The following is a 15474-nucleotide window of genomic DNA, read 5'->3' as shown; positions in this document are numbered from 1 at the left end:
AGAATATGTACAATATTTGGGGGCATTATATAGTTGAGAATATTATACAACAATAGTATAAGATAATACGCATGTAACAATAATGCCCCATACTACTGGTGCAATGTAATCTAGTAATCTCACTTTAAAAATATAGTGAAAATCACATTCACAAAACAATTGGAGCTAAGCTGTAGCTTCAAGCGGTGAACAGAATTTCTAGGTATCAAAAAATTGAACCGCAGAAAAGTGAAAAGAATCAGTGAGAAACAAGGACGGTAAAGTGATTCATAAACAAATACAGGTCATTACGGATTTGCACCCTTTACCCGTAATCCGAAGCATCGAATTGAACCTGTCGGATTGAAAAAATTATTGATTTTATTTAGGATAAAGCGTAGTTCACCCGGAGGTTAGTTTTTTCATAGTATTCATTCAACGCAAAACAGTAGTACTCACTCAAGCCACAATTTTCTAACAAAACTTGGAATAAAACCACATCTAATTGGATAGGCGTGAGATGTTGAATGTAGTCATTCTCCGCCACGACTTTCCGATTCTTCGGTGAATTTTTCTCCTCCGGTGCCTTATCTGGTGTCTCGTTCCCGCACTAACGGAATTATTTTTATTTGTAGAGATTTGAGCGTTTCACTTGTAGCCCAGTCCCGAAAGGTATATGTACCTTGAAAATTGTACGCTCAAAGTTCCGAAAGTGCGGAAAATTCTTTCTGCTGATTTTATGTTCCAAGTAACTGAATAAATATTCGTGGGAAACTAAATAATTTTTCAAAATCCGTCAGAATTGAACTGAAACCATACAAGGAGGTTGACCTTTTTTTTCCGAGCGAGAAACTTTTCATCTCAGAATTGATTCGGGTGATTCTTTCTACATAAATTCCACTCGGAAAAGGCAAACAAGGCATTTCAAACATCCTAGGATCAACAGCTGAGTAATTACGAAGAAACCCTGTCGTTTATCCCCGCTGAAACTTTTGATTCGCTGTTCGCAGCGACTTTGAGTTACGTGGAATCGTTTTGTCTCGTAAAACGACGTCGATACAGCGTCACAAAATCCACTGTTGGTCGCTTTCGTCGGATTTTCTTCACTTTTCTCATCTGTTTTTCTATTGAAAATGTATAAATATATTATATTTGAGTTCTGAAAATCTCGTCAAAATTAAGAATTATCTCAATGGGAAATTGGAAATCACAGACATTCCTCTACCTTAGAACCTAATAATTGTTGCGAGTCTTTTTCTGTGACAATTTCGGACCGAAGCTCGCGTGTTCGTTTTCAAGTGCACCTTGACATACGCGACATCGCATTCTTCCTCATGCGTATGTTTAGTATAAAGCAGTCCACGTAAATTACGTAAGACCAAACTCGAACTACTTTCGATATCACTTGCTATTCTCCATGCATTCATTTTCTCCAAACTATTTTTGTGACCTCCGCAATATTATTGGCAGCCACACAATTACCGTCCGAAATTTTCTGAGCTTCGTTATTATTCATAAGCGCAGCGTGATTCCAGTAACTTCTTATTGTTAGTCACTTAATGGTAACTTATTCCGCTAAAACTAAGCGTACGTCAATACTTGATTTCTTTGAAGCAATGTCACGACATCCTTTTGACCACACGTATCATACAAGGCCTCCGCGAAAAATTTAGAAATCACGCGGATATCAGTTCAAAAGGTTAATTTAGTAAAACGTCTTACGCGTAATAGAACACATTTTATACAGCGACACTTTGGTATTCAAATTTCTATTCCGATCATTACGAGCACGCATATATATCCTCTCTATCCTAAAGAATGTTCGCGATGTGAAAGGAATCGCCCTATTATAAGCAGCTGTTTTGTCAGTTTACAGGTCGACGTGTTTGTAACAGGTACAGGATAACTAGGCTCATTGACAGCCATTCGATCTTGTGTTTCGGCTCGCGGAGCTGACGGGTCTTCAATAAGCTGACATTCGGCCAACTTTATTGGTCTGTAGGATAGTGATTCAAGTAAAATACGACATCAGGATGCTTGCCGACGAGACTTACGTATTGGAGCAATCACGCGAAAAAGTCTTCAGTAAATCCGAAGACGTGAAGCTAATTAAGTCCGAAGAGATTCGACAGAATTTAGTATGGAAGAACGTTTTCTTTGTCGTACTCTTTCACGTCGGACTTGTATTTGCTTGTATCGTATACACTGTTGGACTATCTGCTGTACGGATGAAGTGGTTAACCGTTTTGTGGGGTCAGTTCAAAAATTGAATTATCAATTTCATTGAAATAGGGTGCAGGCTATTATCTCACATGTTTTCTCGTGCGTAAAATATAAAATCCTGCTCAATGCGTGTGTTTAGCGCAAACTCGACGTATATCACACAACGAATGAATCACCTGCCAAGTGATTTCTTATATGTCTCTGGATCGAAATTTTGAAGATGAGTTGTTGTCCCGGTGCAGTATAGTCTTGATTGAAGCCTCGAAAAAGATTACAATAAAGTCGTACAATGAACAGCACTAGCGTCAACGCGCGCTGCAATTTCATTCCAACTCACACGTAATCATCGACAGCACTCGTCAATCCGTAAAGCAGTATTATTTCGAGCCAAAACAAACGATTGCAGGAATTGTAGTTCAGTTATCATTTCGCTTCTTAAGAAGTATTTCAAAACTGAAAACAAAAAAGTATCTGTATTAATTAACATCAATACATTTGAATTTACCTAGTTTTCATCGTCGGGTACGCATCAGGATTTGGAGTAACCGCGGGCGCTCATCGCCTCTGGAGCCACCGAGCCTACAAGGCAAATCTCGCCTTGCGAATCACGCTGATGTTAATGTACTCCACCGCTGGGCTTGTAAGTAGCGCACAGATTTTTGGCATGGATTATGAAATGAACTCCATCGTTTCAATATTGACACTGCAGAATCCGATATTTCACTGGGTCAAAGATCACAGAGTCCACCACAAGTATTCCGAAACCGATGGTGATCCCCACAACGCGAAGCGAGGCTTCTTTTTCTCCCACGTTGGATGGATTATGGTCAAACGACATCCCGAATACCTTCGTCGACAAAGGGAAGTTGACTTGAGCGATATCACCGCGGACCCAGTAGTCATGTTCAATAAGAAGTGAGTAATCTTAAAATTTGGATGATTGTTTCCGCTATCCATGAGTTGGAGAAGAGAAAGTGTGTAGTTCACTTCACACCTTCAGTTCTGATCCACTTATGCCTGTAGACATAGGTCTCACGGAAGTGCACGTATAGGAATAATAAAGTGAAATAAATAAAACACTAAATACCCACAGATACGCGAGAGAGCTGTTCTACATATTTTGCATCGCAATTCCGGTGGCAGTGCCAGTTATATTTTGGAGTGAAACGTTGCTGCATGCGATTTTGACTCAATGCTTCACTCGTTATGTGCTGATCCTCAATTTTATTTGGAGCGTCAACAGTGTGGCGCATCTTTGGGGCGATCGCCCGTACAACAGGTACGACAGCTTGGAAGTAATCAAAAATCTACAAACATGTGAATCGTATAGATGTAATTATACAACGATACCACCTTTGTAAAATGTTGGAATTTATGCATTTATAGGGCGATCAATCCTAGAGACAACACCCTGGTTTCTTTGGTAACAGGCGGTGAAGGGTCTCACAATTATCACCACACGTTTCCCTGGGACTACAAGGCTTCTGAATTTCCATACTCGCGACTCAATTTGACATCGTTATTCATTCGTGGATTTTCACAAATTGGATGGGCGTATGATTTGCGAGAACCATCACCTACCCTCGTGCAAGAAGTTATTCATAAAATTGGTGATAAATCTAACGTACCATCCTTGATTCGTTAACACGGGTAGAATCCAACCGTTACCTCAAATACATCACAAGCATCAAAACTGTTTAACATTTTCATAAAGCCGGACCTGTAATAATTTCAAATCAGATAAGCTGGTCGCCTTTATTTCATCCAAGTATACGAATTTCAGAAACTTTCTTTCTTCTAAACGACTGGAACGATAAGCGGGCGAAGAAGAAACTGACAGAACAAGATAGCAGGTATTGATAATGCGATTTTATTATTCAACAGATCATCAATAGATTATAAATTTTCTGATGAGAATTCCAGCATTACGAAGACGATGTTATGATAGATAATTATGCTGTCCGACACTAAAATATGTTTGGTGAAAAGAAAGATGACAAAATTGAAATGTAAAAATTAAACAGTCGGCTCTTGAAGTTTTCTCGTTCATCTTATTTCGACGCATCAGAGTGTCTTTTTTTACGTTGAAAACAAATCATTGTTATCAATTTAAACTATGTTTTTCCGTTGATACTGATTTTTTTTTCTGGCCGTCCATTCTCCGCGTAGATAAATAAAATGTAAAATTTTTTTGATCAGAAAAGTTGAACAAACCTCTTTGGATTTGTGGTGAATAGGTGACAGATTTTGGATGCTGCTAGAATTATCGATTTTCTGATGCATTTTATCGACGTAAGTTTGCGAGAGGAAGAGATCGCACAGCTTGGACTAGCTGCAAACTACATATTGAAAGGAACAGCCGAAGAACATGAGATTCGCACCAGGTTGATAGAGAGATGGAAAAGGCAAATAAAAAATTCACAACAGGGGGCTTTCGTTTCAGTTCAGTTTCAGTTCATTTATTACGCCTTAATCTTAGTAATAGTGTTCAAGTGTCATTGTATAATACGCAAACAAATTACTGAATAATGACAAAGTACATAAAAAAATGAAAAATGATCAAATATGACGTAACAGAGATGACGATTATCGTAGGATAGAAAAATACAATACATATTACCTTACGCAGCATATGAAAAGTAGTATATTGTATATTATATATATTAGATATTAATAAAGGTGAAACGTATACGTATACTAGGTTTCGCCCCATGCAAAGGATGCGATATGTAAACTATTCTATTCTAACATGTAACGCAAATTGAAATGAATGAATAAAGAATTTTCTAGTTCTGCCCCAACGGTTGGTCTGTGGCTATTTTCCTGTCTTTGCGGAGATGCTCAGGAGCTGATTCGGCAAGAAAGAGTTATGATTTTCGATTCTGAAACAAAAAATTTTTATCTGAAAGAGATGAGGGCAATCCATTTCGATTTTTGTGACGATTTTCGTCAGTTTGGGAAATACTGCAATTATATCTAAATGATTTCAAGAGTGGAATCAAATACACGCCTTCTAAATACGCTGCAAGCTACTGTTGAAAAGTAACAGCCTGGAAACAAGGGAATTGGTTTGTCAGTTTTCCTGCTGATTGTAATTTCTACGTAATTTCATTGCTGTTGGTCCTACGCTCTTTTTCATGTGATCCCAATGAGCTGCGATCAACAGTTCGAAGGGTGGAGCCAGAAAACAGACGACGTATTTTCTCCATATTGTCGCTGCTGGTCTTTGCGTCGTAATTTCTCTGCTAATGGTCCTACGCTCTTTTTGCTGTTATTTTAGAGTTCCTGGGTGTCCAATTAAACCTAAAGGGGTCATGCTAATCAATTCCAGGACGGAAAATTTTCGGCTCCAAGAATGACCAAGTGAGTAAGGCTAACCCCTTTGGATTTTTTGCGAAAAATTCGACGGTTCTGAAAAGTGCTGCAATAAATTCAGCGAGGCACTATTCCGAACCAATTTTGCGAGAGAAATCGATTAAGCGCAGTCCCAATAGGCTGCGAGCAACGCATCAAAAGTTACAGCCGAAAAACCGGAGATTTTCCTCGTCATTTCTCGGCTGTTGGTCCGACGCTATTTTCAATGTTTTTTCTGAGTTCCTGAGGGTCGAATTACTCTGGAAATGGTCATACAAATCGATTCCAAGACCAGAAATTTTCGGCTCCGAAAATGAGCAAAAAAGTAAGGCTTACCCCTTTGGATTTTTGGCGAAAATTTCGACGGTTCTGAAAAGTGCTGCGATAAATTCAGCAAGGCACTATTCCGACGTAATTTTGCGAGAGAAATCGATTAAGCGCAGTCCCAATAGGCTGCGAGCAACGCATCAAAAGTTACAGCCGAAAAACCGGAGATTTTCCTCGTCATATCTCGGCTGTTGGTCCGACGCTATTTTCAATGTTTTTTCTGAGTTCCTGAGGGTCGAATTACTCTAGAAATGGTCATACAAATCGATTCCAAGACCAGAAATTTTCGGCTCCGAAAATGAGCAAAAAAGTAAGGCTTACCCCTTTGGATTTTTGGCGAAAATTTCGACGGTTCTGAAAAGTGCTGCAATAAATTCAGCAAGGCACTATTCCGACGTAATTTTGCGAGAGAAATCGATTAAGCGCAGTCCCAATAGGCTGCGAGCAACGCATCAAAAGTTACAGCCGAAAAACCGGAGATTTTCCTCGTCATTTCTCTGCTGTTGGTCCGACGCTATTGTCAATGTTTTTTCTGAGTTCCTGAGGGTCGAATTACTCTAGAAATGGTCATACAAATCGATTCCAAGACCAGAAATTTTCGGCTCCGAAAATGAGCAAAAAAGTAAGGCTTACCCCTTTGGATTTTTGGCGAAAATTTCGACGGTTCTGAAAAGTGCTGCGATAAATTCAGCAAGGCACTATTCCGACGTAATTTTGCGAGAGAAATCGATTAAGCGCAGTCCCAATAGGCTGCGAGCAACGCATCAAAAGTTACAGCCGAAAAACCGGAGATTTTCCTCGTCATTTCTCGGCTGTTGGTCCGACGCTATTTTCAATGTTTTTTCTGAGTTCCTGAGGGTCGAATTACTCTAGAAATGGTCATACAAATCGATTCCAAGACCAGAAATTTTCGGCTCCGAAAATGAGCAAAAAAGTAAGGCTTACCCCTTTGGATTTTTGGCGAAAATTTCGACGGTTCTGAAAAGTGCTGCAATAAATTCAGCAAGGCACTATTCCGACGTAATTTTGCGAGAGAAATCGATTAAGCGCAGTCCCAATAGGCTGCGAGCAACGCATCAAAAGTTACAGCCGAAAAACCGGAGATTTTCCTCGTCATTTCTCGGCTGTTGGTCCGACGCTATTTTCAATGTTTTTTCGGAGTTCCTGAGGGTCGAATTACTCTAGAAATGGTCATACAAATCGATTCCAAGACCAGAAATTTTCGGCTCCGAAAATGAGCAAAAAAGTAAGGCTTACCCCTTTGGATTTTTGGCGAGAATTTCGACGGTTCTGAAAAGTGCTGCAATTAATTCAGCAAGGCACTATTCCGACGTAATTTTGCGAGAGATATCGATTAAGCGCAGTCCCAATAGGCTGCGAGCAACGCATCAAAAGTGACAGCCGAAAAACCGGAGATTTTCCTCGTCATTTCTCGGCTGTTGGTCCGACGCTATTTTCAATGTTTTTTCTGAGTTCCTGAGGGTCGAATTACTCTAGAAATGGTCATACAAATCGATTCCAAGACCAGAAATTTTCGGCTCCGAAAATGAGCAAAAAAGTAAGGCTTACCCCTTTGGATTTTTGGCGAAAATTTCGACGGTTCTGAAAAGTGCTGCGATAAATTCAGCAAGGCACTATTCCGACGTAATTTTGCGAGAGAAATCGATTAAGCGCAGTCCCAATAGGCTGCGAGCAACGCATCAAAAGTTACAGCCGAAAAACCGGAGATTTTCCTCGTCATTTCTCGGCTGTTGGTCCGACGCTATTTTCAATGTTTTTTCTGAGTTCCTGAGGGTCGAATTACTCTAGAAATGGTCATACAAATCGATTCCAAGACCAGAAATTTTCGGCTCCGAAAATGAGCAAAAAAGTAAGGCTTACCCCTTTGGATTTTTGGCGAAAATTTCGACGGTTCTGAAAAGTGCTGCGATAAATTCAGCAAGGCACTATTCCGACGTAATTTTGCGAGAGAAATCGATTAAGCGCAGTCCCAATAGGCTGCGAGCAACGCATCAAAAGTTACAGCCGAAAAACCGGAGATTTTCCTCGTCATTTCTCGGCTGTTGGTCCGACGCTATTTTCAATGTTTTTTCTGAGTTCCTGAGGGTCGAATTACTCTAGAAATGGTCATACAAATCGATTCCAAGACCAGAAATTTTCGGCTCCGAAAATGAGCAAAAAAGTAAGGCTTACCCCTTTGGATTTTTGGCGAAAATTTCGACGGTTCTGAAAAGTGCTGCGATAAATTCAGCAAGGCACTATTCCGACGTAATTTTGCGAGAGAAATCGATTAAGCGCAGTCCCAATAGGCTGCGAGCAACGCATCAAAAGTTACAGCCGAAAAACCGGAGATTTTCCTCGTCATTTCTCGGCTGTTGGTCCGACGCTATTTCCAATGTTTTTTCTGAGTTCCTGAGGGTCGAATTACTCTAGAAATGGTCATACAAATCGATTCCAAGACCAGAAATTTTCGGCTCCGAAAATGAGCAAAAAAGTAAGGCTTACCCCTTTGGATTTTTGGCGAAAATTTCGACGGTTCTGAAAAGTGCTGCGATAAATTCAGCAAGGCACTATTCCGACGTAATTTTGCGAGAGAAATCGATTAAGCGCAGTCCCAATAGGCTGCGAGCAACGCATCAAAAGTTACAGCCGAAAAACCGGAGATTTTCCTCGTCATTTCTCGGCTGTTGGTCCGACGCTATTTTCAATGTTTTTTCTGAGTTCCTGAGGGTCGAATTACTCTAGAAATGGTCATACAAATCGATTCCAAGACCAGAAATTTTCGGCTCCGAAAATGAGCAAAAAAGTAAGGCTTACCCCTTTGGATTTTTGGCGAAAATTTCGACGGTTCTGAAAAGTGCTGCGATAAATTCAGCAAGGCACTATTCCGACGTAATTTTGCGAGAGAAATCGATTAAGCGCAGTCCCAATAGGCTGCGAGCAACGCATCAAAAGTTACAGCCGAAAAACCGGAGATTTTCCTCGTCATTTCTCGGCTGTTGGTCCGACGCTATTTCCAATGTTTTTTCTGAGTTCCTGAGGGTCGAATTACTCGAGAAATGGTCATACAAATCGATTCCAAGACCAGAAATTTTGGGCTCCGAAAATGAGCAAAAAAGTAAGGCTTACCCCTTTGGATTTTTGGCGAGAATTTCGACGGTTCTGAAAAGTGCTGCAATTAATTCAGCAAGGCACTATTCCGACGTAATTTTGCGAGAGAAATCGATTAAGCGCAGTCCCAATAGGCTGCGAGCAACGCATCAAAAGTTACAGCCGAAAAACCGGAGATTTTCCTCGTCATTTCTCGGCTGTTGGTCCGACGCTATTTTCAATGTTTTTTCTGAGTTCCTGAGGGTCGAATTACTCTAGAAATGGTCATACAAATCGATTCCAAGACCAGAAATTTTCGGCTCCGAAAATGAGCAAAAAAGTAAGGCTTACCCCTTTGGATTTTTGGCGAAAATTTCGACGGTTCTGAAAAGTGCTGCGATAAATTCAGCAAGGCACTATTCCGACGTAATTTTGCGAGAGAAATCGATTAGGCGCAGTCCCAATAGGCTGCGAGCAACGCATCAAAAGTTACAGCCGAAAAACCGGAGATTTTCCTCGTCATTTCTCGGCTGTTGGTCCGACGCTATTTTCAATGTTTTTTCTGAGTTCCTGAGGGTCGAATTACTCTAGAAATGGTCATACAAATCGATTCCAAGACCAGAAATTTTCGGCTCCGAAAATGAGCAAAAAAGTAAGGCTTACCCCTTTGGATTTTTGGCGAAAATTTCGACGGTTCTGAAAAGTGCTGCAATAAATTCAGCAAGGCACTATTCCGACGTAATTTTGCGAGAGAAATCGATTAAGCGCAGTCCCAATAGGCTGCGAGCAACGCATCAAAAGTTACAGCCGAAAAACCGGAGATTTTCCTCGTCATTTCTCGGCTGTTGGTCCGACGCTATTTTCAATGTTTTTTCTGAGTTCCTGAGGGTCGAATTACTCTAGAAATGGTCATACAAATCGATTCCAAGACCAGAAATTTTCGGCTCCGAAAATGAGCAAAAAAGTAAGGCTTACCCCTTTGGATTTTTGGCGAAAATTTCGACGGTTCTGAAAAGTGCTGCGATAAATTCAGCAAGGCACTATTCCGACGTAATTTTGCGAGAGAAATCGATTAAGCGCAGTCCCAATAGGCTGCGAGCAACGCATCAAAAGTTACAGCCGAAAAACCGGAGATTTTCCTCGTCATTTCTCGGCTGTTGGTCCGACGCTATTTTCAATGTTTTTTCTGAGTTCCTGAGGGTCGAATTACTCTAGAAATGGTCATACAAATCGATTCCAAGACCAGAAATTTTCAGCACCGAAAATGAGCAAAAAAGTAAGGCTTACCCCTTTGGATTTTTGGCGAAAATTTCGACGGTTCTGAAAAGTGCTGCGATAAATTCAGCAAGGCACTATTCCGACGTAATTTTGCGAGAGAAATCGATTAAGCGCAGTCCCAATAGGCTGCGAGCAACGCATCAAAAGTTACAGCCGAAAAACCGGAGATTTTCCTCGTCATTTCTCGGCTGTTGGTCCGACGCTATTTTCAATGTTTTTTCTGAGTTCCTGAGGGTCGAATTACTCTAGAAATGGTCATACAAATCGATTCCAAGACCAGAAATTTTCGGCTCCGAAAATGAGCAAAAAAGTAAGGCTTACCCCTTTGGATTTTTGGCGAAAATTTCGACGGTTCTGAAAAGTGCTGCGATAAATTCAGCAAGGCACTATTCCGACGTAATTTTGCGAGAGAAATCGATTAAGCGCAGTCCCAATAGGCTGCGAGCAACGCATCAAAAGTTACAGCCGAAAAACCGGAGATTTTCCTCGTCATTTCTCGGCTGTTGGTCCGACGCTATTTCCAATGTTTTTTCTGAGTTCCTGAGGGTCGAATTACTCTAGAAATGGTCATACAAATCGATTCCAAGACCAGAAATTTTCGGCTCCGAAAATGAGCAAAAAAGTAAGGCTTACCCCTTTGAATTTTTGGCGAAAATTTCGACGGTTCTGAAAAGTGCTGCAATAAATTCAGCAAGGCACTATTCCGACGTAATTTTGCGAGAGAAATCGATTAAGCGCAGTCCCAATAGGCTGCGAGCAACGCATCAAAAGTTACAGCCGAAAAACCGGAGATTTTCCTCGTCATTTCTCTGCTGTTGGTCCGACGCTATTGTCAATGTTTTTTCTGAGTTCCTGAGGGTCGAATTACTCTAGAAATGGTCATACAAATCGATTCCAAGACCAGAAATTTTCGGCTCCGAAAATGAGCAAAAAAGTAAGGCTTACCCCTTTGGATTTTTGGCGAAAATTTCGACGGTTCTGAAAAGTGCTGCAATAAATTCAGCAAGGCACTATTCCGACGTAATTTTGCGAGAGAAATCGATTAAGCGCAGTCCCAATAGGCTGCGAGCAACGCATCAAAAGTTACAGCCGAAAAACCGGAGATTTTCCTCGTCATTTCTCGGCTGTTGGTCCGACGCTATTTTCAATGTTTTTTCTGAGTTCCTGAGGGTCGAATTACTCTAGAAATGGTCATACAAATCGATTCCAAGACCAGAAATTTTCGGCTCCGAAAATGAGCAAAAAAGTAAGGCTTACCCCTTTGGATTTTTGGCGAAAATTTCGACGGTTCTGAAAAGTGCTGCAATAAATTCAGCAAGGCACTATTCCGACGTAATTTTGCGAGAGAAATCGATTAAGCGCAGTCCCAATAGGCTGCGAGCAACGCATCAAAAGTTACAGCCGAAAAACCGGAGATTTTCCTCGTCATTTCTCGGCTGTTGGTCCGACGCTATTTTCAATGTTTTTTCTGAGTTCCTGAGGGTCGAATTACTCTAGAAATGGTCATACAAATCGATTCCAAGACCAGAAATTTTCGGCTCCGAAAATGAGCAAAAAAGTAAGGCTTACCCCTTTGGATTTTTGGCGAAAATTTCGACGGTTCTGAAAAGTGCTGCAATAAATTCAGCAAGGCACTATTCCGACGTAATTTTGCGAGAGAAATCGATTAAGCGCAGTCCCAATAGGCTGCGAGCAACGCATCAAAAGTTACAGCCGAAAAACCGGAGATTTTCCTCGTCATTTCTCGGCTGTTGGTCCGACGCTATTTTCAATGTTTTTTCTGAGTTCCTGAGGGTCGAATTACTCTAGAAATGGTCATACAAATCGATTCCAAGACCAGAAATTTTCGGCTCCGAAAATGAGCAAAAAAGTAAGGCTTACCCCTTTGGATTTTTGGCGAAAATTTCGACGGTTCTGAAAAGTGCTGCAATAAATTCAGCAAGGCACTATTCCGACGTAATTTTGCGAGAGAAATCGATTAAGCGCAGTCCCAATAGGCTGCGAGCAACGCATCAAAAGTTACAGCCGAAAAACCGGAGATTTTCCTCGTCATTTCTCGGCTGTTGGTCCGACGCTATTTTCAATGTTTTTTCTGAGTTCCTGAGGGTCGAATTACTCTAGAAATGGTCATACAAATCGATTCCAAGACCAGAAATTTTCGGCTCCGAAAATGAGCAAAAAAGTAAGGCTTACCCCTTTGGATTTTTGGCGAAAATTTCGACGGTTCTGAAAAGTGCTGCAATAAATTCAGCAAGGCACTATTCCGACGTAATTTTGCGAGAGAAATCGATTAAGCGCAGTCCCAATAGGCTGCGAGCAACGCATCAAAAGTTACAGCCGAAAAACCGGAGATTTTCCTCGTCATTTCTCTGCTGTTGGTCCGACGCTATTGTCAATGTTTTTTCTGAGTTCCTGAGGGTCGAATTACTCTAGAAATGGTCATACAAATCGATTCCAAGACCAGAAATTTTCGGCTCCGAAAATGAGCAAAAAAGTAAGGCTTACCCCTTTGGATTTTTGGCGAAAATTTCGACGGTTCTGAAAAGTGCTGCAATAAATTCAGCAAGGCACTATTCCGACGTAATTTTGCGAGAGAAATCGATTAAGCGCAGTCCCAATAGGCTGCGAGCAACGCATCAAAAGTTACAGCCGAAAAACCGGAGATTTTCCTCGTCATTTCTCGGCTGTTGGTCCGACGCTATTTTCAATGTTTTTTCGGAGTTCCTGAGGGTCGAATTACTCTAGAAATGGTCATACAAATCGATTCCAAGACCAGAAATTTTCGGCTCCGAAAATGAGCAAAAAAGTAAGGCTTACCCCTTTGGATTTTTGGCGAAAATTTCGACGGTTCTGAAAAGTGCTGCAATAAATTCAGCAAGGCACTATTCCGACGTAATTTTGCGAGAGAAATCGATTAAGCGCAGTCCCAATAGGCTGCGAGCAACGCATCAAAAGTTACAGCCGAAAAACCGGAGATTTTCCTCGTCATTTCTCGGCTGTTGGTCCGACGCTATTTTCAATGTTTTTTCGGAGTTCCTGAGGGTCGAATTACTCTAGAAATGGTCATACAAATCGATTCCAAGACCAGAAATTTTCGGCTCCGAAAATGAGCAAAAAAGTAAGGCTTACCCCTTTGGATTTTTGGCGAAAATTTCGACGGTTCTGAAAAGTGCTGCAATAAATTCGGCAAGGCACTATTCCGACGTAATTTTGCGAGAGAAATCGATTAAGCGCAGTCCCAATAGGCTGCGAGCAACGCATCAAAAGTTACAGCCGAAAAACCGGACATTTTCCTCGTCATTTCTCGGCTGTTGGTCCGACGCTATTTTCAATGTTTTTTCTGAGTTCCTGAGGGTCGAATTACTCTAGAAATGGTCATACAAATCGATTCCAAGACCAGAAATTTTCGGCTCCGAAAATGAGCAAAAAAGTAAGGCTTACCCCTTTGGATTTTTGGCGAAAATTTCGACGGTTCTGAAAAGTGCTGCAATAAATTCGGCAAGGCACTATTCCGACGTAATTTTGCGAGAGAAATCGATTAGGCGCAGTCCCAATAGGCTGCGAGCAACGCATCAAAAGTTACAGCCGAAAAACCGGAGATTTTCCTCGTCATTTCTCGGCTGTTGGTCCGACGCTATTTTCAATGTTTTTTCTGAGTTCCTGAGGGTCGAATTACTCTAGAAATGGTCATACAAATCGATTCCAAGACCAGAAATTTTCGGCTCCGAAAATGAGCAAAAAAGTAAGGCTTACCCCTTTGGATTTTTGGCGAAAATTTCGACGGTTCTGAAAAGTGCTGCAATAAATTCAGCAAGGCACTATTCCGACGTAATTTTGCGAGAGAAATCGATTAAGCGCAGTCCCAATAGGCTGCGAGCAACGCATCAAAAGTTACAGCCGAAAAACCGGAGATTTTCCTCGTCATTTCTCGGCTGTTGGTCCGACGCTATTTTCAATGTTTTTTCTGAGTTCCTGAGGGTCGAATTACTCTAGAAATGGTCATACAAATCGATTCCAAGACCAGAAATTTTCGGCTCCGAAAATGAGCAAAAAAGTAAGGCTTACCCCTTTGAATTTTTGGCGAAAATTTCGACGGTTCTGAAAAGTGCTGCAATAAATTCAGCAAGGCACTATTCCGACGTAATTTTGCGAGAGAAATCGATTAGGCGCAGTCCCAATAGGCTGCGAGCAACGCATCAAAAGTTACAGCCGAAAAACCGGAGATTTTCCTCGTCATTTCTCGGCTGTTGGTCCGACGCTATTTTCAATGTTTTTTCTGAGTTCCTGAGGGTCGAATTACTCTAGAAATGGTCATACAAATCGATTCCAAGACCAGAAATTTTCGGCTCCGAAAATGAGCAAAAAAGTAAGGCTTACCCCTTTGGATTTTTGGCGAAAATTTCGACGGTTCTGAAAAGTGCTGCAATAAATTCGGCAAGGCACTATTCCGACGTAATTTTGCGAGAGAAATCGATTAAGCGCAGTCCCAATAGGCTGCGAGCAACGCATCAAAAGTTACAGCCGAAAAACCGGACATTTTCCTCGTCATTTCTCGGCTGTTGGTCCGACGCTATTTTCAATGTTTTTTCTGAGTTCCTGAGGGTCGAATTACTCTAGAAATGGTCATACAAATCGATTCCAAGACCAGAAATTTTCGGCTCCGAAAATGAGCAAAAAAGTAAGGCTTACCCCTTTGGATTTTTGGCGAAAATTTCGACGGTTCTGAAAAGTGCTGCAATAAATTCGGCAAGGCACTATTCCGACGTAATTTTGCGAGAGAAATCGATTAGGCGCAGTCCCAATAGGCTGCGAGCAACGCATCAAAAGTTACAGCCGAAAAACCGGAGATTTTCCTCGTCATTTCTCGGCTGTTGGTCCGACGCTATTTTCAATGTTTTTTCTGAGTTCCTGAGGGTCGAATTACTCTAGAAATGGTCATACAAATCGATTCCAAGACCAGAAATTTTCGGCTCCGAAAATGAGCAAAAAAGTAAGGCTTACCCCTTTGGATTTTTGGCGAAAATTTCGACGGTTCTGAAAAGTGCTGCAATAAATTCAGCAAGGCACTATTCCGACGTAATTTTGCGAGAGAAATCGATTAAGCGCAGTCCCAATAGGCTGCGAGCAACGCATCAAAAGTTACAGCCGAAAAACCGGAGATTTTCCTCGTCATTTCTCGGCTGTTGGTCCGACGCTATTTTCAATGTTTTTTCTGAGTTCCTG

At 41.3% G+C, this 15474-nt stretch overlaps 1 protein-coding gene across 2 annotated transcripts in view; it reads left to right on the top strand.

The window, feature by feature from the left end:
* Positions 1 to 3937, top strand: part of LOC124408205 (acyl-CoA Delta-9 desaturase-like) — a 354733-nt gene extending 350796 nt beyond the window's left edge. Inside the window, exons 2-4 of one of the 2 annotated variants that reach the window (XM_046884964.1) lie at positions 2912 to 3117; positions 3296 to 3481; positions 3589 to 3937. In XM_046884964.1, the coding sequence (XP_046740920.1) occupies positions 2912 to 3117; positions 3296 to 3481; positions 3589 to 3847 (651 nt within the window). In that variant the 3' untranslated portion in view covers positions 3848 to 3937. The remainder of the gene's footprint in view (positions 1 to 2911; positions 3118 to 3295; positions 3482 to 3588) is intronic. The other variant, XM_046884961.1, reaches the window with a different exon arrangement.
* The last annotated feature ends 11537 nt before the right edge of the window (positions 3938 to 15474 follow it).

This window comes from Diprion similis, chromosome 7 (genome assembly GCF_021155765.1).
Source record: "Diprion similis isolate iyDipSimi1 chromosome 7, iyDipSimi1.1, whole genome shotgun sequence".
Lineage (NCBI taxonomy): Eukaryota > Metazoa > Arthropoda > Insecta > Hymenoptera > Diprionidae > Diprion > Diprion similis.
This window is presented reverse-complemented; position numbering and strand designations above follow the sequence as displayed.